At 33.5% G+C, this 21,154-nt stretch overlaps 1 protein-coding gene across 1 annotated transcript in view; it reads right to left on the bottom strand.

Annotated features, from left to right (window-relative positions):
• GckIII (Germinal centre kinase III) overlaps positions 1-20,711 on the bottom strand; it is a 60,169-nt gene extending 39,458 nt beyond the window's left edge. The window contains exons 1-2 of the mRNA XM_040710760.2: positions 20,380-20,711; positions 20,271-20,312 (exon numbers count right to left, since the gene is read on the bottom strand). Coding sequence (XP_040566694.1) covers positions 20,271-20,285 — 15 coding nt within the window. The 5' untranslated portion in view covers positions 20,286-20,312; positions 20,380-20,711. The remainder of the gene's footprint in view (positions 1-20,270; positions 20,313-20,379) is intronic.
• Between the last annotated feature and the right edge of the window lie 443 nt (positions 20,712-21,154).

Genomic DNA, 21,154 nt, shown 5'->3' with positions numbered 1-21,154 from the left:
GTGAATAAATCCCACTACAGTAGTGTTGTGTGGTTTCTTATTTAGGACTGAGAACTGCTGCGGGTCTTTCCAGTTCAGTAGTATCGGTCCAGTCCTGCATATCAGTCCGAAAACTGATTAAGTTCGGCCCTTCACTCAACTTTATTCCATCTTTTTTAATCAGTTTTAGTACTGACTATCCGAAGGACTGATAGGGCCTTTCCTAAGACTGGACTGAGCTAGACCAAATAAATTAGGACCGACACAAATCCTACAAAGCTGTACTGAGAAGGAGTCTAAGAGGAAATTCATATACAATGTGAGGACTCAAAACTTGCAGTAACATTGAATTACGATTTTATACCCATTTTATTTTAATATCTAAGATTAATTCCACAACTACACGTCAGCTGAAACCAAAATAAACAATTTTTGTTTGTATCCCATGTCTCTGAAAGTGTAAAAAGTCAGAGCAACAAGAAAAAACAAAAACAAAAAAAAAACGCAACGCTTGATTAATCTCCTCCGCGCCAGTGTTTGTGCCAAAAAGATATCTGAGACCCTAGACATCTCCATCTGCCTACAACATCAGTAGTATTATGTAAGTCCTTGTTTATTCGGTCCAGTCCAGTCATATGACCGGTCCTTAAGACCATCAGTCTTATAATGGATTAAAAGGAGAAATAAAGTTGAGTGACGTCATGAAAGGCCGAACTTTAAAAGTCTCTAGGAATGGTATGCAGGACTGAACTGTAGTCTACAGTCCTAAATAAGGACTGAGACAACACTTCAATAGAGTTCCATACAGATAAGAAGAACCTGAAATTCTGTAGTAACAATATGGGTGACTTCTGGCCTGCCACCGCGGTGCCCTCCTCCAGCCTTGACCTCAGCCCCTATACTTCTTAGTTCGAGGCATCTCAGAGAAAAAAGTCTGGCGTACCTTTCATTCTAATTTTGATTCGCTCCGAGCGGCCATCATAACAGCGTGGTACTGCAAATCTGTTTCTCGGCGTCGAGGGTGATATTGATTGTGAAGGAAGACATGTTCAATACAAAATATAGCTAAATAAGCTCATGTGAAAAAAATGAAAAATTGGTTTCCTTGATTTCGTCCCAACTCTGTGGTACGTCAAAACAAAATCAGGCTAGAATGATTTTTGTATTCTTCGTCCAAACTTTTGTCAATTTATAAAAATAAATTATTAACTAATGGTACTTAAAGTATCGAAAGAATGTGTTGTAAGATGTAAAAAACTTAATTGTACATTTCTTATTTTCCTGATATTTGTTCAAGACTGTTTTCGGGATAACTCATAAACACATATTAGCATAATAATGTTTCTTGGATTGTAAATATTTTGAATAAATGACTAATTCCCAACATTTTTCTAGCAACGCCACACATAATGACCTCAAACATCCACCACAAGTTATCTTATGTAGGATTTTTCTTTATTAAAAAAGTTTTATGGAGCACGCGACTAAACTAAGAACAATTCAGGAGCTTCTACTGACAAAGTATATTGAGATAACAATAATAATTGTCATCGACTGATAGTCAATTTATGTTTAGAAAGCAAGCTTCTAGGAATTACTAAGAGGGATTATAATGATTTATTTAAGAAATGATAAAAAGAGATTCAGTATGATGCAATTTATAAGTTATCGAATGAAACATCAAATACATATTTATATTTAAATACTACTCTGCATGCATGATATTTTATAAGTCCCAATTATAATACGCTTTAATTTCCACATAGACATATTGAGATACATACACACTGTCAACGATGCAATTTGTACGTCTCAAAGAGCTTAATTTAATAATGACAACAGTCATATCAGTCAAACCTGCATTAAGGGGCGAGATAAAGAAAACATAAAAAGGGACCCCTTAGTGAAGATGACTAACAGTTCTAATATTTAAAAACTACATGTTACTGCTTAGTACGGTGACAAGCTTAAAGCAAGTGGTCGTTAGAGCAGGTTTTACAGTACATGTCTGGGAAAACAATATTTCTGCAAAATGATCCAAAAGGTGGTTTGGCACCACCTTTTCACACACTTTCCGTCCTGCTGGAACAAGTAAGAGCCTTCCCAGTGCTGATCCTGGATCCAGGGAAATAATTTGGACTGTAACATGTCCAGATTGACCATTACACCCTCGGAAATGAAGATCAAGGATGTCTTCATCCACCAGAGATGACGCCAAACCGGAACATCAACAAGGCTGGCGATTGTCCCCGATACTTCAACCCAGCAACCGATTGTTATAGCTGTTGTAAGTAAGCTCCATTCTGAAAATCTTCTCGTAAGTTCAAATGATTGAAACGTGCGTACAAGAATTGAGGAATTTCATTAGCTTCTTGGCCATTGTGGCCTCGCTGAGAAGTTCCCGCTTTTGTAGCCGACACGGCTTCATGCGGTTGATCTTCGACCTCGTCGTCTCAATCAACCTGGGTGTCCTCATGCCTGTCATCAACACTCCCGGTCTCCTTGTACCGCTTGATCGTGCAGTAGACCGATGGTTTGGACACATTGAGGTCTTTCAGGGACTAAAGTAATGGCCCCACTTCTCTTCCTTCCAAATGAAGGCGCGCTTCGGATTCATGATGTCGTCGTTAGAGGCTCAAGAACACGTTTTAGAAAAAAGTTTGCTTAACAACAAGCAACGATAGAGGTTGATTGAATCACATGTAACCAACAAACTTAAATAAATATACACCCGTCTAGAAGAAATATTAAGTTGAATTTTCTGTCTTTAGACTTATGTGTCACTCTGTAATATAAAAAAAATGACTCATTTGGGAAAAGAAAAAACGTCGTCTTTACTCCAGGTATCTTGAGTTTCAGGTCTGAGCCAACCTTCCAAAACCCTTCTATTATAAGAATAAATACTATTTTTTTAAATGTGATTTTAGTAAGATACACTCTGTTGGCAGACAAGGGCATAATACGTATACTATCATTTCATATTTCCGGACTACTTCAACCAAGGGAGGAAATTGACGAACCCCAACCACACTAGTGTAAAGCTCGAAATATGTACACTTGCCGAGTTTTCAGTATCCCAAAAATTTAATGGGGACTAGACTGGTTACATGAATAAATAATTTTACTTCACCATTCTGAAATGTATGATTTATCTGGTAGTGTTGAGACTCAACACGAGACCAAATTATTTTTTGATTAGGTCTTAAGATATATTTTAAAAAGGAATTGGACCAATATTTTGATTCAGACCGGAGTTTGAAACGGTGAACAAAATTCCCTTTTCTAAAAAAAGTCATACATCACTTTTAAACGGAATTTTAATACGAGACCAGTTCGAACCGAATTAATTCGGTCTTATACCGAACCCCAACACCAGTATCGAAACGAATGATGGAACCGTGGTCCCTTGGAGTATAATTATTTAGTGTGACAAATAGTACTTCCCACAATTGAGTAGTAATCCCAAAAAATGCATCCCTTACACATCGAACATTTAATGGAATTTCAATATTTGCAATCTAAATACTTTTCACATGGACTGTCAATTCTTCATTCTACATATATTTATTTTGCAACTTGTACAAAATGACATTTAAGCACGACTTACTCATAAAGAGACTAAACTAATTTCCTTTACTTACTACGTATGTAGTACCTACACAAAAGTCGAAAATGAAGAACAAATGGGATCAAAACACATCTGTACTCCATTTGACAGATGCCACTTGAAATATGTACCTATGTATTAGGCATATACATAGGTGGAAAAAAAAATGAGATATGCTCTCATGAAAAGAGAATTTTCCATGGATTATACATATGTGGATCAATTGAACATCAAATATTTTTAAGTAATACAAAGGTGTCAGCAGGGTTTGTGGGCAATACAAGGACCAATACCCTCTTCTCTCCAGTAAAAGAAGTTAAGATAATCCCTCTCAAAGAACATAGATAGCCCCAAGTGCCAGAGCATCTTATGAGTAAAGCATTTTTGTTTCAAATTTCTGCTATACCACGCGTCGTTAACTTTAGTGTATGTGGTAATCTTTCCTCCGAAAAGAAAGAGAAAAAAGGCCAATTCTGGGCCACGTCTTCACAACTATGGAATCATCAGTCAATAATTGTTCACATCTTAACAAGTACAAAACAGAATTTGCCCAATCAGCGTTCAAAACACTGATAAGGGGAAAATAAGTAGCTGAATACACAGCTAACAACAAATTGCAGTATTCATCAGCTCTATTAATAGTGAGTTATCCTTAGTCCATCCTCCAATCTACCCATCAATAACTAACCGTGATTACGACACTCCATAAACGTACTGGATGAGTACTACGCGAAGTTATCTAATCATTAAACACTCTATATTTTTGATTCTTTTTCTTTTCTTTTTTTTGGCGTGAATCTTGAAAGTCTCTTACAACAATATCATATCTCCCCAATTAAAGGAACTGATAAACGTCTGGCACTACTTTTCTGCAGATGCAGGACGCTAGTATCACGGCAAAACTCAATAGGATTGTATTGATAACCATGACTATAAAAAAATTATAAAAGGTGAAAAATCCAAACTCAAAGCGAAGTTTATATTACAAGAAAATGATACACACTGGAGTAATTTGAATTTTTAAACAGAAATTTAACTTTCTCTTAATGTTTAAAATTTAAAATTACGTCAGTTTTTGATATGATAGAGGTCGCCTAGTGGCTATTCTTGTTCATCAATTAGTCCCTAGAGTATTACGATTACTCCACCTGGCCTAGAAATTGTCTTTGAAGTCCATATACAACATACAGTATTGTATTCGAGTATGGCTCATTGAGTTTAAGCCGCGTTGTCCATTAAGCTAAATCCCTCCAATACTTTTTTTGTATTCAACTATTCTGTAACTATTCTATAATTTATACCATTAATATATTTAAATTCTACAAATACATTATAATATTTGCATGTATGTGGTCAAAGAACCCCTTTGCGATCCTGTCAAATGGACAACTATTTTACATTTAACGTCTACATTCCAAAGTAAGAGATGATATGTAGTTATAAACCAATAAATAAAAGTCATTGCATACTTTAAATATATATGTAGTGTATACTTTTTATATAAGGGATTGACCATTTGAGTATTTATGCATGCATCCATCTAACTGTGAAATCCTAAATAATAATTTTGATAAGATTTCGTTTCTTTATGGGTATCCATTGGACTGTGCCTCCAATTTCGTATTAATATTTGTTTGCTCTATGTACAAAGATCTTTTCCTCTGAGGACAATAAAAAAACTAAAAATAGCAAGTTTTATGAGCAATTTTGAAATAGTAAATAAATAAAAAATGCATTGTTAGTGAATAGCTGTGGATTTAAAAAAAAAATGTGAGCAACTGTGGTTTCTATAAAAAATTCAATTTTATTTTTGGGGTTTTCAAATATTTTGCAAATAGTTATGAATTTATGAAAAATAATTTAATTATTAAAATTTATATTTGAATTTTTTTGGAGTCGTCTCATCACTAAAATAAAGTACGACCATTAATAAGGATTTTTCTCTTTCTCTTGATTTTTGCTCAAGATTGTTTTTATGTTGACGCGCCATATATAGGTAGAGGAGATGTTGTTTGCTTTTTAATTTATTTTCTTTATAAATCATTTCTCCTACCCCATTCCCTTTTCACTGTGTTTTCTCACACTCAAAAGAAGGTAGGAATACAAAAAAAAAAAAGATAAATAATACACAAATAAAAGGCAATAACAAACGAAAACAGGACTATATCATAATATGTAGAACCAACCAATCGGCAATCAACATCAAAGACAAAGAAGGAATAGTTGAAAATATTCAAACTCACTTCTTCGCCTTCATAAGTAAGAAGACAAATATTTTTATTAGTGTTGGCTTTGAGTCATAATTTTCGAGTTCGAGTTTATTTTAGTTCTGCGTCAGGTCGGGTCCGTCCACTCCAGTCTTGGGACCGTTCCTATGATTCCTTAGGACTGTCGATCAAAGGGGCAGGTCCTTAACTGCTGTCGGTCCTTGGAATTTTTCATAAAAATATCGATGGTTTATTAAGCCAAATCAGATATATGAAGTATGTATTAAGATTATTGCACATCATTTGCAATTTTTTTGTTTGTTATAATCCAATATAATAAAAACTGATTATATTATTACTTAGGTATATAATTTATTCTATTCTATTCGTATAACGGAATAATTAAAAAAAAAAAGAAAATACATCCTAATAGACGTCACAAAGGATCGATTTAACCTTCTTTAAGGACCGACTAGTGTACCTGGACCGGATGGGAACTGTACTGGACTGGGATAAATCCTAAAGATGGACTGACACAACACTTGTCAGTTTTCTGTTAGGAAAATGGATCTAGGAAAGCTCGCATTAATTTGGAATGTTTTCGTCGGGGGGATTATTTGCCTGGGAAAATCGCCTTCCATTATTTAAAAAATCGTTTTCACATTTTAAGGAATGCTATTTAATATAAATGTTATTCTACAGCTAAATAAGGAAATAAAAAAGTACATTGGCAATAATTATTCCGATTTCGATCCTAAATTCAACTCTGAGTCCAACAAGGACTATCAATTGTAACTCCCCAACAAATCCTCATGTCTTTTATGAACACTCACTCAAGAATTAAATTATAAAGACAACAGTTAAGGAAAAGAAAATTCATTTTTCTGATTACCAATTTAAAAAAAAAAAAAGGTCCCAGCTAGTAAATACACTGGATTTACATCACTAAAGGTAACCCGCCAAGAAATCCTCAGATGCATTTTTCATGAGTTAAAAAAAAATCGATTTGGTGAGTAGAGGTGCATAAAATATGTCCTAGAAAGCGGGAGTGGATTTTTCAAATTTGCAATCTGAACAGGATTTTTTAAAATATTGCAACACTGTTATTCTTTTTTTTTAAAATATTATTTAATTATTGAAGACATCAGATCAAAGTATAACGTAATAACAAGTACGTTTGCTCATAAAGACGGAGAGTAACATTGGGGATTGGCTCAAGTACAAGTCCTGATTGGTCACGGAGCAGATTTGAGGATTGACATAGAAGTAATTCTTGCCTATATATGCCACATAATTCTTATCAATGAGTAATTTTCATGAAAGATTAAAAAATGACACCATTGATTGTATGTTTAAGCAAGGTTTTTTTTTTTTTAAAGAAAATTGTCGACTTGAGTAAAGTCGAGTTTTTTTAAAGTTCAAGTATGACAACACTAATATATATTATCATTAAAGAGGACAAATATATACGGTGCACACACTCATTTCTATTGAGAAGAAGTATTGTATGTGTATATATAATAAAATCAGAGTTCTTTTCTTCTGGCACATTGGTGAAAATAGAAGGATAGTAATCATATCACCTTTCAAAATAATTTAAAAAAGAAAATACACGTACAATATATACATATTTATCATTTATCTAAAGGGTTATCATTTCCCGGGAAACATTTTTTTTAAAATTAGTATATCTTTACACGATAAGAAGAACAATTATGCTCATGTGCATGTGTTGTTTCTTTATGAATAGAGCCCGCAGCCCCCACTTTCTCGAATTCCATAACCCACAAAACTTATACACAGGGTGTTAAGATCAAATCCGCGCATTTTTCAAAAATCTTTAAATAATCACTGAGGCCCCATTTTTCACCGGATTATCTCGAAAATTTGTTTGAATTGTACATATAAATGTTGAAAAATAGCTAATTTGATGTGTCTACAACCAGCATCAATCAGTGCCGCTATCTGGGACCGGAAGGATGAGCAAGGATTGACGAGGTAGCTCCTTGGCATAAGATGTTTGATTTGTTTCAGATTCAACGTAGCGCCATACAAAATAATCCTTCGGATTAAGATGCAGAGTGCTGGGAGGGGGAGGCAATAAAGACATGGCAGTGCTCACTAAGTTACTTATGAGACCTCTTTGAGACTTGACAAGGTGCTGAGTCTTGTTTTCAGACCCAAGGATTGGGACACCAGTCACAATTGGGACAAATTTCATAGTCACGGTGCAACACCGTTCCTCTTTCTGTACATTCAATCTTTTTATATGTAGAGCAGCTGTCGCTATGATGGCCAAAACTTCACTAAAGTTTGTCGAAATAACAACGTTCTTGCCGGCATAAAAAGAAACACCATCAGAAAACTGCATCATAAGAAAATCGAAGATACACGCAAGGGCCGATTCTATCTTAACACCACCTATTTGTAAGTAATGAAAAAGATCCTTTTTGGAGGAGCGGAGAGTTTGCAAATACACAAGCCAAAATGGAGAATAAGTCAAGTCCGTATTCACATATATAACTATAATAATTAAATGAAGCTTGTATCGATATTAATAAACCAAAGTGTATCTGTATGAACGTACACCCTTGGGTATTTATAATAACATCAACTTCCTTTAATCTAAAAGGATGTTCCATTAAGGAAACTAGGGCATTTCATTATGTGACCATGATATACAGTAAGTTGAGTCAATTTGACTGAATTGAGTCCAACATCTGTTCTTTAAAAAAAAAAAAATATTTCTATTTTTGCTGTAAAAGTCTTTAATAATAAACATTGAGTCAAATGGAGTCATCCAGCGAGTAAAAAATGATGTATCTCTGTATGTCATCTTTATAGTCATTTTTGCTCATTAAAACAGAAAATTAGAGGGAAGTACATATCGAGGATTGAGAGCCAAATTGTCGTAACTCAAAAATCACTATTATTATTGTTATTACTTATATGTATATTCCTAGAAGTCTAGTATTTAATGTTAAAGGTAAATCCCAATTAGGTAGTGTTCTAGAGACTAAAGTACACACTGGCTCATTACATCATATTTAAAAAAATGTGCCAATCTCTTATAATTATTCTCTCATTCTTGGCGAGAACATCTTAGTATTGAGTAGCTACGTGTGAGTCTGCTTATGCCTAATGAAGAGTAGCACTGATGATTTCTTGAGGAGTGATCTTAAAATTTTTAAATCAAAAATTTGTCTGTTATTTGAAGGTAAAGGGTGATTCAAAACAAGCGGCTTATTCCAGTAGGGATTTTTTGACAGGCGCACGCGAGTTTTGTCAAATTCATACGTCATTTTTACTCAGTATTGTTTTACAATTCTTCATGGAAAGATATACTCCATAACAACGTGTACAAATTGTTCAATTATACTATGAAAATCAGCGTTCTGTGAAAGAAGTTTTTCGCAAATTACGCCCAACTTATGGTCCACATAATCGACCTTCAGAATCCACAATCTACAACTCGCAGCGTAGAAAATATTGCGGCCGTAGCCGAAGATCGTGAAGAATCGATTCGCCACCTTTAACAGACTTTTTGGTACCTCAAATTGAAGCACATGGTCTCCACGATATTTGGTTCCAGCAAGGTGCCACTTGCCACACAGTGCGCTTAACAATGGACTTATTGGGACACCATTTTGGTGAGTAATTAATTTCACGTTTTGGCTCGGTGAATTGGCCACCAAGATCGTGTGATATCACACCTTTGGACTTTTTTCTTTGGGGCTACGTAAAAGCAAAAGTCTATGTGGATAAACCAGATACGATTAAAGTATTGGAAGCAAATATTGAGCGAGTTATTCCTGAGATTCCGGTCACAATGCTCGAACGCGTCATCGACAATTGGTGCGAAAGAATGGACCATTTAAAGGCCAGTTGCGGCCATCATATGTAGGGGATTATTTTCTAGAAATAATTGTAAAGGATTGTTTTTCGGTTCATAATAAAGTTTTGACCATAATATAATATTTTATGTGTTTTATTTCTACAATCCAAAAACCACTCGTTTTGAATCACCCTTTACTACAAATACTACGGTCAACGATAGTTACGAAATAATTGAATGCAGGATTTCACAGGAATTTCCTGTATCTGTAAAATCCCAAGAAATGCCGGGGAAACGAGACCACGAGAGAGGTACATATAAGGCTCATTAAAATCAATGCCCTGTTCACACACATGGGAGGGGGGAGTTAGTTACTTAAAGAGGTATTTCTCAATTTTTTTAAGCTATTGTTCCCTCCCCCCTCCCCTTCATAACGTGTACCTTTAAAGCTATAATATTAACTTAAATCATTACATCGAGTGAAAGTTTAAAAAAAAGCCAACAAACTAACGATTATAATCACCACATTAATAATAATAATTTTGAACTTTTAAAAATACCTTTTTCAACACCACCCGTAGCATGGTACTACAATTATATTAATGATCATACTCTCTACCATTTGTATATATACATTGTGATTCCTTTAAAATAGGAAAGCTGGTTTTTTGTTTATATCAGCTGATTTTATACACATTCATATAGGTAGAGCGAAAATTTCGAGTCTCTAAGACAATTAATTGCGAAATGTCACGACAAAATTCGAACAAAAGTGAAGACGTTACATCCGTTAAATGTCTCAATTTGCAAGATCGGGAGGAGGCTCAGGGAGCAGAAATAAACGGTTACGAGGGGCTTTAAGCGTTATAGGGAGACATGTATACTTAAGGACAACAACAAAGGGAACAAGCCCAAGGATAGTCCGGACCCCCAGGCTCAAACAGCATGGGATTAACGAAGAAGAGATGCGTGCAATTAGCAAATCGGTACACCGGAGGATCAAGACTATGTTGGCCAACATGGGTGGCTACGTGGAATAATCCACTATATTTTTTTGTAAAATTAGTTTTGCAATAATAACTACAATTGGCACTCGGAAGAACACAAAACTCCGCCAAAGGCCCATGGAAATGAAACATAATTTCTTCTCAATGTTAAAGCCAAAAATGTGCAATAATGAATTTTATTAAATTTAATATCTATTGACCTTCATACTTTAATACATGTTATATATTTATGTGCAAGGATGGTCTGAAAAGTTTCCGATGGTAGAACTCGTAAATAAATATAGTCACATCTATCTAGCATCTGTTGAAAGTTACTCACCAAAGTTTCAGCCATTTCGGATGCAAAGTTGTAATATAACAGTCGTTACAGTATTTTTTATGCAAATGGACAAACCTTTACCACGTACTGTGACAATATATAATCTCTGTAAAAGTTAGATCAAAATCAATATGCAACCTTCACCATAATCCTGGGGACCAACAGATAAACAGAAAAAAAAGCATTACATCCGCTCATCTTCGTTTTCGGAGATATGCACTGTAAGGCCCCGGCCTTAATATAATTAACATGGTTTTTTTCTCCCTGTTCAAAATTGCCTTTTTTTTAAACCATAATTTGTATATAGGGTAGAGTCTCCATAAGGGGTTTTCAAGTCATTGCTTAGTTTGAACGATATTTTTTCCCATCAATAATCACTGTAAAATTTAAAAAAAAACAATGTTTTTTGATGCATTGATCAAGAAATGACTAAAGTATCATGGTCACACTTAGTGTACAATAACTCACAAACTAAAGAACAGATTGTCATGCCATTTTAAGAGCTCTCTTTTGAAGGTTGTTATTAACTAAAAATAAAGTGAATTTAAAAAAAAAAAAAAATAGAGCCAACTATGTGTGAAGCTCGAGACTTTTCAGCCTCTGAGTTATGCTTAATGAGTAAAACAACTGTTCCATTTCATAGAAGGGTTTACAAACAACTGTTTTCTATAGACTCATCATCAACAAAAGAAGCTTCCCTCTTAAAATTAACTATAAAAAATAAACCAAATCTATGATTCCACACATTTTTGAGTAGTTTGTATTTTTATATACCTATGTATACCACATATAAAGCCTCAAACACCCACACAAAACGCCTCCATATAACAATCCTACTTATCATGAATTATCTCTCTTTCTCCATACTTGTTTCTTCTCAGCGAGTATCCAAGTAACTAAGTAAGTAAGCTATGGAACTTCCATTTAAGAACTATGCGCACAACAATCTTCCTCCCTTTAACTATTTAAAGAATGTATCTAGGTAAATGCTTTGAATCTCCAAAAAACCTCGACTACATTCCATGGACACTACTTCATATAAGTGTTCCGACTCAAAAAATTAAATAAAGTGATATTTTTAGAGGGATGTAAGTAATTTGTCCCTTTTTTTTAATTGGTAATCGGAAGAATGGATTTTCATTTCCTAAGCTGTCGTCATTATTATTTAACTCATAAGTAGTGAAATTCCTTATCTACAACGTTCAATTATATTCCAAACCTGAGTGAACATTCGTGCTCGTAAAAGACGGACAGTAAATTGAGGAAATTTGTAGCAGAGACATTAGTTGTAAGTCCTTATTCTACTCAAAGTATGATTGAGGATTGATATCGAAGTAATTCTTGCGAATGTACTTGTTAATTTCTTTCTCTCATAGTAACTAATAACCTTTCTCTAAATAAAAATGAACAGTTGGCAACAAGAAAAATACAGTGCCCCTACTAAAAACCGCTTTTGCTGAAAGATAAGCTAAACATCCAGGATAATCTGACAAAACACGGTTTCAAGCCGAGGTTCAACATAATATGCAGAGATTATATGAATTTTTTCTAATTTTATTATTATTATTTCAAAGGCAAAGATGTATTCTTCTTATGTATACGACTAAGGAATAGTAGGCGCCCTTCAATTCCTGTAACAATTTGTTGTTAAGCATCGACGATTGTATTAAAAACTGTTTTTGGACCATAAGACATTTACTTTTGAGCGAAACTAATGTTAATCTTCAATCTAATATACCGTAATAGAGACTGTTTTGATTTACAATAATAGCCACTAGGGCGCCCTCTATCCAGCGAAAACCTGACATAATCTCAATTTTTAAACACTCAGAGGAAACCATATTTATGTCGAAAAATTCAAATGACTCCCTACCCTCATTTGCCTGTGATATAAGTTTTTCTTTGAGCTGTGATTTTTTACATTTCATAATGTTTTTAATCAATAATCCTATTGAGCTTTGCCGATATCTAGGACGCCGTGTATCTGCAAATAAAATCGGCACCGGACGTTTAATAGTCCCGATACTTGTATATTTAGAATTTTTGTAGTAAAAGAATAAAAATTTCATATAAATCGTTAGAGAGATATGACATTTCTAAAACTACTCACGTAGAAAATAAATATTAAGCACTTCCATATTACTAAGCAATATTTTTTGTTATTAATTATTCATAAGTTATAATTACATTTATACTTCAAAATAAAAGTTTTGGAACTATAAAACATTAACTATTCAGCAAAATATTATTAATCTCCCCCCTCATCTACAGTAAAGTAATATCTCACATTTGGGGGGGGATTGATTTATCGATCAGGAGCGTAGAATCCATTCATAAGTGAGTGTGTGCGTGGGGGGAGATAGTTTTTTTACAATAATGACGTCACTTATTGATGATCCCATAATCACACAACTTTTCATTGTTGTTTTTTTATAAATAATTGGAGAATACCCCTGTTCAGGCACAAAACAAAGTTTGACTGTTCGTCTACGCCCAATAACTCCGGCAATGCTGGGTACTACCGCTAGTTATTTTTAGATTATACTTTTTTGTGTGATCGATCCGGACCAAACTAAGCAAATACATTTGGTACAACAAAAAATATAATAGTCTCAGACCGGTCTAGGATGTCAACACTAAAATCCAACACTAATAAAAACAAAAAAATTGCACTGGAGCACAGAGTATAAGGAACACTGATAAGACTAGCATTTTAAGATTATAAAAGAAGTTTATTACTTCTTTTATAGTATATTGAGGTATTAAGCATTATTAACCTGTGATACATAAATATGGGACATTGAATCTATTTTTGGTTACTCACAAGAATAGTTTCATTCAAACAAATACCCACGTAAAATAACCAAACAAAATCATTACTAGTTTTGAGACCGATTTCATCACTGTTCGGTCTTTTCATTCCAGACCGCGAATTGAAATCGTGGAACAAAATTGAAACTGTGGACTGAACTAACGTCTTTCATTAGTGAGGAACAGACTCAAGAGCGATTTTTATAAGGGATTTCAATAGTAAACTGATCCAGACCGAAGTTGGACCAAAGTATAATTCTAAGAAAGGGGTGTCACAAACTTAAAGTTTCTAACTTTTTTATCATATTTATAATAGGTCTAGGAGAAATGAAATTTCGTAATATCTATACTTTTTTAAATAAATATATCTTGTTCATTATTGTTTAAATCAAATCATATGATAAGGCGAGGAATAAGTGTGAGTGTATACTACAAACGGGGTTGGACAGTATTACGCTTCACAGCTTCAGTCGTGAATTATCGTGCGTCATGTATAGAGGCCTCAGAGTAAGAAATTCAACGTATTTTACATTTTTACTACCTTGAAGGGAAAACGCGTCAAAAGAGACCAAGAAAGTTTGTTATGTATTGAGGGTTGATAATCTTTCGGTCCATGTTGCACAACAGTGGTACGAGTGATTTCGTTCTGGTGTAGATGAGGTGAATGATGCTCCACACACTAGAAGTCTTGTCGTCGAAAATGTTGATAAAAACATGGAATATATCGAGATAGATTGTCATGTTACTAGTTGTAGCTTCGCTCAGGAGCTGAATATTGATCATAAAACCGTTTGTAACCATTTGCAAAAGGCTGGATACCAAAAGAAACTTGAATAGGAGAGGACCCGTGATTGATGAATATTCAAGAGATGGTTGTCAGGCTACAATTAAGTAAACAAATCTCATGCCTTATTGGCTACTATCCTTCTTGGAGTTATACATAGTAGTATTTCCCAGTAACACGGCACCACTCTCTTGAGTCTTGATTACAAACTAATAAAAGTAAACAATACTCATGCCCTATTAATTATCCAAGAGTGAAATCATTTATAAATACACAATAATCTAAGTTGACGACTTGAAGACTAGGACATTTTAGGTCTAGACATGAACAAATTAATGCACATTGCTACAATAAGACACATTTTTTTGCATTGAATATAAATAAATATTTTTTTTATTAAGCTTAAATATATAGAAATAGAACGATTGAGGATCGACCAAAAGGTCCCCACGGTGCATTGAACATAATATATATATATTAATATATTGTACTTCCCCCTCTTTATTGGTCTTCTTATCAGGGAGAAGAGGAAGAAGAGAGAAAATATGTATATATGAACATTCATAAATCATTTGAAGACTTAAAAGAATCCTTAAAAAATATTTGGTGAATATTTTTTTCACGTAAATAGTTGTGATATTCTTTTTCTTACTAATTAAGATTTAGTGTTTGTGAAGGAAAGATTAACAATAGAGAATAAATGGTTAAACGTACTTTGTAAACTATATAAATAAAGCTACAACTAATAAGTGCTCTAGAGACTAAAGTGAAGTACTTATGAACTCTATGCCTGATTTCTAATGTCTATAACTTCATGCACATTGTATATGGGCAAAAAGAAGAAATTGATTCTATGACAGCAATATCAAATATGTATTGACATTGTAGACTACTCCATCAGCCATACTTTGAAGTGCATTTTTTTTAGTCCACTGGCTATGCAAGTCCTTGCTGAAGTACTCCCTGGCTCATCACGTCATATTAAACAATTAATATCAAGTTGTGTGAGTCCTTATTTATTTGGTCCAGTCCAGTCTTAGGATCAGTCCTTGGAATTTTTCTTAAAAATATCGAGTGTTTATTAAGCAAAGTACGATATATACTTGGTATTTATACTTTACATTGTTCTAAAGATGGACCGGCCCGTCACTAGTTATTAATATTCGTTCATTATTGAGAAAATAATATATAAGTATTGAGTAGATACGTGTAAGGGTACTCATGAAAAAACAGAGAGTAATTTGCTGGGAAGTTATCTTTTATATTATTAGGTACCATCGTTAGTTTGCTGTATTACATAAACATATAAAAGAAAGAATGATTAGTGTTGTATCCGTCCGTATTTATTCGGTCCAATTCAGAGCAGTCTTAGGAGCAGTCCTTAAGACTTCGGGTCCTCTTAATATTCATGAAAATCGTGTGTATTTTGGGCATGTTAAACAAATAACCCGAAAATCAACACGGTAACCCTGACAATTTGAAGAATGTTTTGGGGGAGAGGAGCTGGAATCACCTGTGACAAGGGAGGAGGGGGAGAAGGAAATAAACAAGTTCATGGAAAAAAATACTACGATGTCGATCCTCAATTCTGCACTGAGTCCAACAAGGACATCAGCATCAAATTTCGAATATAATTAAATGTAGAAGAAAGGGAAGTTCAATACTGAGAAATTAAATGATAATGACAGCAACTTAAAAATTATAAAATTAGTCCTTCAGATCACCAATTCCATAAACAAACAAAAAACGGAGCAACTAAGCAATGCACTCAACTTACATCAGTAGTCCTTCGAACTGTATAAACTAGAACTGATTAAACAGATAAGAAATACACTTGAATTACGTCATAAATGAGTTTTAGAATTGATATGCAGGACTGGACCGACACTGAACTAGAAGAGACTGGAGTCTTAAGTCCTAAACAAGGACAGGCACAACACTAACAACGACCATAAATAAAGAAAAAAAAATGCTTCATTCATTAGTAACTCAGAACATCTTCCTCTGTTATATATAATAAGTAACATAAATCGTCAAAATGTGTCCTCAAACTCAATCATATAATATCATAACAAGACGTAAATAAAAAAAACATGATAATATATTAGTGTATGAACATAATAAAATGAATTATATAATAAGCCTTAAAAATAAGGAAAAGTTACATAAGGCGCACGTAGGCATTGAATGAAATTCGTATATTACTTGAGCTTGAATAAGATTGAATTAGTACATATTACACATAGCATATTGCAGAAAAACACATCATCACAAAGTATATGGTGGGGAAATTTATTATCAGAATCATATAACAAATTCGTTTTGAGTGCATTGATGATTCAAAAAGTTAAATTCTTTACTTATAAGTAGTGAGTATATTGTACATATTAGACTCTAACGTTTTTGGATTCAACTAAAAATGACCCCTCTTGAATTATAGCAGAGGTCAACAAACTACGGCCCACGACGTCAGTTCATCCGCCCCGCCGACGGTACTTGAATTTAATTGAAAGGCAAACGTCAGTTTCACAAATCTCACTAACCTTTTCTGCTCCTTAGTTTGTAAGATTTGGATCTGTGCACACTATGTCTGTTGTGACTATCTTTTAAATAAAGTCACTTCTTTGATAACTTTTTTAGTAAATAAACATGTCATCCATGGTTAATATGGAATGCTAAACTTAGTTTTTCGTCCTTTCTCCAAGAGCTTTCGTTTTGGCTATTAAGTATGGAACATAATGATTATGCGCCTGCACACATTATTTTTCAGTTTGACGGCCCGGAGTTAAAAAAGTTTGGTTACCCCGGACTTATAGCATCACATTTGGGAAAACCATCAGTGTATCAAGTCTCTTACACGAAGGGAAATAAACATGACTCTTATTGAGAATTTTCATGGGCGTCATAAATTGAATCATTATTAAAGGAGACGCTAATTTGGGGGGGTGTAAGTTGATATGTTTACCACACAAAATTTCCAATAAATTATGATAAAACTCCATGAAATTGGCTTAATGAATAAAAAAAGACTTAGTACTTTTATTTAATGAAAGTAATTTGTACTGAAAATCCCTAAACATGGTTAGATTTTCAGACTTTTTTTTTATCGGTTAGGTACGAGAAAAGTAGAATGATAAGAGAAAAATATCTTATTCATTCCGATATAATAGGACATTTTTACCTACAACACGGAAATAGCATTGTATAACGATGAAATAACTTATTTTGAATACACTTTCGGGTCATAAATGCATAATTAAACAAGGCAATACAAATTTTATGGACAGTTAGGTTTAAGTCCTTCTATTTGTTGATCCCACATTAACATTTAATAGTTCCCTTCCTTCATCAGTCCGATCTTTTTTAAGATTCAACAGTTCTAAAGACAAATTAGTCGTTTCTACTGTCCTAGCTATCTTTTTGCTTTCTTCGATATCATATTCTTCATTCCTAACTAGGATTGAAGAATATATACGTTCTAGCCAAATACTTCCTACTTGAAACTTCAGGTATCTTGTCTCCTTGAAAGAGGTTATGATAAAACTTCAAGAGTTGAAATTAATTAGTTGGTAAGTACGTCATTTCAACTGTTGTATTTACCATAACAGACCTATAAGGACCGATCCTAGGACTGACACATTCTATTAGGCTAGTTTATACTGATCGAACTGCAGTCTTTTTAGAACAATACAACACTCCCTATACCACGTCACACTTTACCAAATAGAGTTTTTTGATCTTCCTCGGCGTTCATTGTATATTGAGGAAAAAATAATATTAACCCAATAACGGAGCATTCTAATAATGTATATCTATGTAAATTGTCTGATGATATAATGACCTCATTCTTTAATGTATAAAATGTTGGGAGATAAATGAACAAGAACGCATCACACCAGGAGCAGTAACAACAACAGAGAGTTGGACATCATAAGTCATAACTAAGGCATGAACAAAATTATTCTTAAATGAGTAAGAACCTAGTACACACACAAATAAATCATTATTAGATACAAATAATTTATCTATGCCTATTTTTGTATGCTAAAAAATAATCAGGAAAATAAAAATCATGACCTATTTAGAGGTTAATATATATGCATGAACAATGTATATATTATTTATACATCCATTGCCTTAAATACCTATCCTTGTTAGTCGTATTTCCATCCTTTTTCACTCTATCTCTCTAATATTATTAGATACTATATAGAGTAAGTATACTATATATCATTCTCACATCCAATGAGAACAAAGTTTTTCATTAATTAATTAATAACAACTTATTAGTAAAACAACTACGTAGCTCAAATAAGGAATATATATACTACACATAATTCGAGAAAGTCAATGAATGTCTAAATATACATATGTAATATACAAATTGGAATAGACAGAAAATATATATTATTATAGGACAATTCACCAGTGAGACGTAGGTACTTTTATATTGGGTCATATAAAGGGCTGCTGCCAACAAAATGTAATTACCCTCCACCATTCACAATAGAAATCATAATATGTTCTCTATCATTATTTCGTATACAAAATTAACCATTTTAGGTTATTTATATTAGTGCGGAAAGGAATTAATGGCCTTCATTAATTTAAAACTAGGATCTAGTCATCTTTTTAAAAAGTTTAAAATAAAGCATAGTGTCGGATTGGAGATTGGTAAACAAAGGAGTTGTCGTTCTTTTGGATGTTCCAATCTAAAACAAACAAAGACCTGAAAAGCTACATATTCATCATGAACAAAAATTATCTTCCGTTGTGTACACTATATTATAAACATATAGAAATTAAACATAAAAGATAAGGCCTGTTGTGTTAAGGTGCTCTTCCTATCAAACGCTCAGCTTGAATTCATCCAACTCTAAGGGCCCCGTGCTATGATAAATATAATTATTGATTACAAGTGTGTGCGTCTTTCTATCATTCTTCAACTTATAACATGATATATACATATCATAAGTATTTGCGCAAATAGTGAGAAAGGAAGAAATAACATAACTTTTTCGATTTCAAGGTACAGATTTATAAATGAATGAAGCCTAACAAAAAATCTTTTTTGTAGGATTCATAAGTGTTTATCCTTAATAAATACATGTAGTATTACTCTTTCCATAACAGTCTCTACAATATTGTGAATCGAACAGAAGAATCAAACTATCAAACCTACTATAAATATGACAACAACGACTAAATCCAATGGAATATAATTAGAAACTAATTATTTCAGGATAAAATATAAATTGATTGAAAGCCATTCAGATTTATATATTTAACGCAATACTTGAAAGATCATACTTTACAGAATTAATTCAGGAATTGCTTAGACAAGAATGACATTGAATCAATGTAAAGAACCTTATTTCCTTTGCATATTATATTTGATATAGGATGTTGACGTCATTCATTCATCATAATGCCTCTACATACGTCAATAAGTGCTTCATAAAGACTTCAATCAGAAGCATAATGCGACAAATAAATGCTGCACTTGGAATTCTATATTTTCAGTGAAACCTCGGCATTTCAGCTTGATTAATGGTGTGATCGATTCTAGGGGTTGGTCAGTTGAAAGGGATATATTAATAATATTTCCTAATGGTCCTTCTATAAACATGTTTAGTGTTGACTTGTTACATAACAAATGAGGGCCCCTTCTGATATTTGTTTTAAACGTTAGTAGAAGGGATTTGGAATAATATTTCTTACCTCATTCACCGCCATTATCCACGGATATCGACTCCTGGACACCTGTAAACATAGAAATGAAGATAATAATTAAATAAAAACACTCTTATGATTAAAGTTGTGTTCTTACCCGTCCATTCGACAGAGAACATGCGTTGTAGGTTCTCTTCTCCTACTCCAAACTTGCGATTGGAAATATCTAAAATATTCTCGAACTTTGAGTAACGTCACTCCTGATAACTCATTGAATAATTCGTCAATTTTCTCTTTTTTGATAGAAGTAATAATAATAATAATAACAACAGTAGATGTAGATGACGACTGCTACTACTACTACTACGACAACTGCTGCTGCGCACTTTTCGTCTATCTGTGTGTGTCTCTATTTAAGTTATTTCATAGAGATCCCAAGCTGCGCCTCTTCTTCTTTTTTTCCTCCCTCCTCTTCTTTTTATTTTTGTCGTCGTCGTCTTCCCAGTTGCATACAACGTTGCCGTTGCCTCCCGGCTGTTCTTTAGGCAAATAAGGGGGGGACTGTATTGCAGTGTATTCATCATTATTGCCAACACGCATTATATGGTAGGTTTCGTGATATTGGTCAACAAAAATGTTTCGTTTATATTGGAATGCGGTTTTAAATATGTAATAGATAAATAACCTTTGGCCGGACTAGGACTATAAATGCATTGGTAGCATAGTTTTACATGTTTAAATTGCATTATCCTTTTGCATGTAAGTACACAATCATCATACAATCCTAAAATAAGAGAGTACTTTATAAAGTACTCCCTTATTCAATCTTGTTCATCCTTGTTTCTACTTAAAAATTACAGGAATTTATACATAATAATATATCATATCATATTTCAGAATGATTCTAATTCTTAGAATAATTAGATAAAACG

This window comes from Lepeophtheirus salmonis, chromosome 4, assembly GCF_016086655.4.
Source record: "Lepeophtheirus salmonis chromosome 4, UVic_Lsal_1.4, whole genome shotgun sequence".
NCBI lineage: Eukaryota > Metazoa > Arthropoda > Copepoda > Siphonostomatoida > Caligidae > Lepeophtheirus > Lepeophtheirus salmonis.
Note: the sequence above shows the minus strand (reverse complement) of the source record. Positions and strands in the feature narration are given on the sequence as shown.